This window comes from Phoenix dactylifera, unplaced genomic scaffold, assembly GCF_009389715.1.
Source record: "Phoenix dactylifera cultivar Barhee BC4 unplaced genomic scaffold, palm_55x_up_171113_PBpolish2nd_filt_p 000450F, whole genome shotgun sequence".
NCBI lineage: Eukaryota > Viridiplantae > Streptophyta > Magnoliopsida > Arecales > Arecaceae > Phoenix > Phoenix dactylifera.
This window is the reverse complement of record NW_024067881.1, coordinates 46,437-49,248: the sequence shown is the minus strand read 5'-3', so window position 1 is coordinate 49,248 and position 2,812 is coordinate 46,437. Positions and strand designations below refer to the sequence as shown.

At 38.5% G+C, this 2,812-nt stretch overlaps 1 protein-coding gene across 1 annotated transcript; it reads left to right on the top strand.

Moving 5' to 3' along the window:
* The first annotated feature begins 691 nt into the window (after positions 1-691).
* LOC120106078 lies at positions 692-1,721 on the top strand. The gene is made up of 5 exons (XM_039118932.1): positions 692-748; positions 851-943; positions 1,030-1,131; positions 1,219-1,536; positions 1,647-1,721. Exons 2-5 carry the CDS (start codon positions 914-916, stop codon positions 1,710-1,712), a joined length of 516 nt encoding a protein of 171 aa, XP_038974860.1. The 5' UTR covers positions 692-748; positions 851-913; the 3' UTR covers positions 1,713-1,721.
* Positions 1,722-2,812: the final 1,091 nt, after the last annotated feature.

The following is a 2,812-nucleotide window of genomic DNA, read 5'->3' as shown; positions in this document are numbered from 1 at the left end:
AAGGAATATGTTCATATTTTTATTCTGGCTTGTTGATTTTTTGAATGCTATAATTATAAGTCAAGGATGTTTCATTCGCTCTGATCAATTGCTCCTTGACTTATGAGTTCATTCCAGTTCTAACTATTTTGCTTTAAATCATTTGCTTTTAATGGCTAGATGTTCATTCCAGTTCTAACTATTTTAAATCATTTACCTTTAATAGACTTGTTATTTTATAGATGGACTGGGGAGAGTGAGGAGAACACGAGGGCCCACTCGAGCACGGGACGTATGGAGCCTACCTGAGGATGAGAAGATTGTCGTCCATTGCAACGAATTGGGGCAGCCCATCAAGAATGCTGCAAGCATTTTATCAACTTTTTTAGGATCGGTTGCGCGGAAGGGACAATTGTGTCCACTCAACTATACGAAATGGAACGAAATGCTTCCTTCGTATAAGGTTGAGCTTCTTAGAGTTGTTGAGGTAAAGAATTGAATTTGCTTACTATCTTCAATTATTTTTTGATTTAACATTGATATAACATTTTTGACTTTGATGTAGACAAAATTTGTCCTTCCTGCAAATAGCCATGATTGGGTGCTGAAGTCCGTCAACCGCAAATGGAAAGAATATAAGGCGAAGCTAAAGGCGGATTGGAAGCACGAGGGCATGACTGAAGAGGAGGTGGCCCGTGTTTGTCCTCCAGATGTAATCTCTCATCAGTGGAGGGAGCTTGTCCACTACTGGTTTTCCGAGAGAGCTCAGGTTGTGTATATTTTTTCAATACCTTAGATTGTATTTACTATTATTATAGATTAGAAATTTATACATTTTATGCATTACATTGTTTATTGTTTTTCGGGGAAGACATATTCCAATATTGGTAGAGCTGCTCGAGCATCACAGACTGTTCCTCACACTTCAGGCTCCATGAGTTATGCGAGGCGTAGAGCTGATTTCGTAAGCTTTCTTGAAATAATTTAAATTTATTTTAAATTATTCTATCATATAGCATGTATACTCTTGAAATATACTTTTTGTTGTAGATGGATGATAATGGGAGGGAGCCTGGTAGGGTGGAGTTTTATAGGATGACTCACACCCACCGAGATGGCAGCTTTGTCCGGGAGGAGTCAAGAGATATAGTTGTATGTATTCATCTTTGGCTTGTGCTGTATTTTTTTTGGTTTTATTATTGGCATACATTAATTTGAATTTTTTTTTGAGAGATATAGGATAGGGCAACAAATCTTATTTCGGAGCGCGTCGGGGGGTCATCATCATCCGACGCGACCCATAATATTGAAGCTGAAGTGCTCGCTGAATTGATGGGCCCAGAGCGTTATGGTCGAGTGAGGGGTTACGGCGTTGGAGTTACCCCCACTCAGTTGTCTTCAGTGGGTAGATATACAAGAAATGCCAGAGAATCTAGTAACACTGCAGAAGTTCGTCGGCTTCAAGCAACTATTGATGAGTTGAAGCAAAACCAAGCAAATTTGCAGTCTCAGCTTACGAATATTTCTTCCATGTTACAACGGTTTCTCCCTTCTCAGGTAAATAACTATATATATTTTAATATTTTACATATTATCAATTATGATATATGAGTTAATGTATCACATTATTCTTAACTTCTAAAGTTTTTTTTTTATTTTTTTTGTAGATTCCTGATACTTCAAACGCTAGTAGAGATGATGATGGAGCTGAATCCGTCCCTGATGCATTCTAGATTATCTTTTATGAGTTTGATATGTATATGTTTCTGCTTTTTCAGAGTACATTGTAATTTACTTTTTCAGAGTACATTGTAATTTGCTTTTTCAGAGTACATTGTAATTTGCTTTTTTAGAGTACATTGTAATATGTATGGCAGCTTTTCTGATACATGAGTCAAAAACATGGAGTTTTAATCAGATATATCAATATTCATATTTTGAATGATCTGAGTATTTGTGTCAATGTTTCAATGTAATACAGGTTCATATTGTTATAATATATGTTTTGTAATTTGCATTTTATAATACGGATTATTGTTTTATTTTTTTTATAAAAAAGACAATTCCCGACGCTTTTAAGCGTCGGTAAAAAAGGTCGTGGCACCACCGGCACGCCTGTGCCGACGCTTCGAAAGCATCGGCAATTGAGCAATTGCCGACGCTTAAAAGCGTCGGGGAAAGCTAATTTCGACGACGCTTTAAAGCGTCGGTAAATCAGGAATTGCCGACGCAAAAAAGCGTCGGGGAAAACGCTATTTTTGCGGTAAAGCCATGTTTCTGCCAAGTTTTTGCCGACGCTATATAAGCGTCGGTAAAGCCATGTTTTTGCCGACGCTTGAGTAAAGCGTCGGCAAAAACTTTTGCCACTCTCGTATATCCGACGCTTTGCCAATGCTTGGCGTTGCGTCGGGGGTATTTTAGCCGACGCTAATTAGCGTCGCCAAAGCTCAACGAAAGCGTCGGGTAAAGTCCTTTTTCCTGTAGTGTCCCTAGAGCCCTTTATATAGGCTCAGGCACGTCAAAAGAAGAAGATTCCCCTCCCGCGGATTGATGATGTGTCTTCTTGTGCTCCTTTGATTCTTCGGCTTATTGCATCTTGGCCGTTCATGCTTCCTTCCTTCTTCGAGGGGCCTTTCCATGTTTGCTCCTGCGCTGGATACATGACACTTGTCATGGTTTGCTTTCATTAGAAATTCTTCCATGTTTGCTCCCTTGCTTGTGCACGGATGCTTGCCACTTGGCCGTTAACCAATTTTGGTTTTCAAATTTTTAAATTATTTGATTTAATTCAACAATCCCCCACATAAATTAAATATTTAAAAAATTTAAAATC

What these genes read in the sequence shown, in the direction of transcription:
- LOC120106078 (XM_039118932.1), top strand. Translation starts at nt 914, where the DNA reads ATGAGTTATGCGAGGCGTAGAGCTGATTTC. An exon ending in CGAGGCGTAGAGCTGATTTC is followed by an intron (nt 944 to 1,029) that starts GTAAGCTTTCTT and finishes TTTTTGTTGTAG; the next exon opens with ATGGATGATAATGGGAGGGA. An exon ending in AACGGTTTCTCCCTTCTCAG is followed by an intron (nt 1,537 to 1,646) that starts GTAAATAACTAT and finishes TTTTTTTTGTAG; the next exon opens with ATTCCTGATACTTCAAACGC.